The sequence below is a fragment of the Orycteropus afer genome, unplaced genomic scaffold (assembly GCF_000298275.1).
Source record: "Orycteropus afer afer isolate SDZICR_OR568_19922 unplaced genomic scaffold, OryAfe1.0 scaffold00070, whole genome shotgun sequence".
Lineage (NCBI taxonomy): Eukaryota > Metazoa > Chordata > Mammalia > Tubulidentata > Orycteropodidae > Orycteropus > Orycteropus afer.
Window position 1 is genome coordinate 4,553,894 of NW_006921657.1, and position 1,164 is coordinate 4,555,057.

The following is a 1,164-nucleotide window of genomic DNA, read 5'->3' on the forward strand; positions in this document are numbered from 1 at the left end:
CTTCTGGTCTCATAGTTGTATAGGTTGCAGATCGGATGGTGTACCAGTCGCTAGGACTGATTGTTTCCATTAATTTTGGTTTTCTTTTTTCTTCTTGATGAGGAGAGACCCATTGTTGCATCTAGATGGCAGCTCGCTAGCTTTTAAGATCCCAGTCGCTACTCAAGAGAGTAGGAGGTGGAACAATGTTTTGTATAGTATGTTATGCCAATTGAGCTTGATGTCCCCTGTGACTGTGGTCCCAGAGGTTTGTCATTCTTTATCTTAATACATTTAAAATTAATCTTCCATTTACAAACATTTCTTTATATTATAGGCATATAGTTGGAAAGAGGGGTGATACCAGGAAGAAACTAGAAATGGAGACCAAAACGTCTATTAGCATTCCTAAGCCTGGACATGAAGGAGATATTGGTGAGACTCAGTATCTATACAGCTCTCCTCCTACTTCCTCCCCATAGCCACCTCTTCCCCATGTCCTTCCCTCCCATGCACTCCTGCCCCCTGAGCTGTCTCCCTATACATACACGGCCTTTCTATTCTCTCATGTTAGATCTCTCCAAGGAGTGTATCTGCTTAGTGTAAATGTTCAGCTCATATGCCTGTCTTTTGTTTGGTTGGAAGCCACAGGAGTGGGTTCAATTCCAGACCTGAAAGGCAGCTAGAGGCCATAGTCTCAGGGGTTCCACTAAGCTCTGTCAGACCAGCAAACCTGGCCCTTTTTTTTTAATGAATTTGAATTTTGTTCCACATTGTTCTCCCACTCTATCCAGGATCTCCTACATAGATCCCCCTCCGAGTAGTTGACAGTGGTAGCCAGGCACCATCTAATTCTTCTGGTCTCATAGTCGGATAGGCTGAGGGTCGCATGGTGTACCAGTCCTATGGACTAATTGTTTCCATGTGTCTTTGGTTTTCTTCATTTTTCTTTGCTCTGGATGAGGAGAGACCCATCGTTGCATCTAGATGGCCGGTTGCCAGTTTTTTTTTTTTTTTTTTAATGCATTGTATTGAAATATAATTTATGTTCAGTGAAATACACAAAACTAAAGTGACATGGCTTGATGCATTCTTTTTTTTTTTTTTTGCAGTGTTGCCTCCCCTCCCCTCCCACCCCTGGCAACCAACAATGAAAGTTTCCCCCATATATAACCCTTTCCTTGA

The 1,164-nt window shown here is 42.6% G+C and overlaps 1 protein-coding gene across 1 annotated transcript in view; it reads left to right on the forward strand.

The window, feature by feature from the left end:
- ASCC1 (activating signal cointegrator 1 complex subunit 1) overlaps nucleotides 1-1,164 on the forward strand; it is a 220,346-nt gene that overhangs the window by 6,566 nt on the left and 212,616 nt on the right. The window contains exon 3 of the mRNA XM_007940643.2: nucleotides 317-414. Within this exon, the coding sequence (XP_007938834.1) occupies nucleotides 317-414 (98 nt within the window). The remainder of the gene's footprint in view (nucleotides 1-316; nucleotides 415-1,164) is intronic.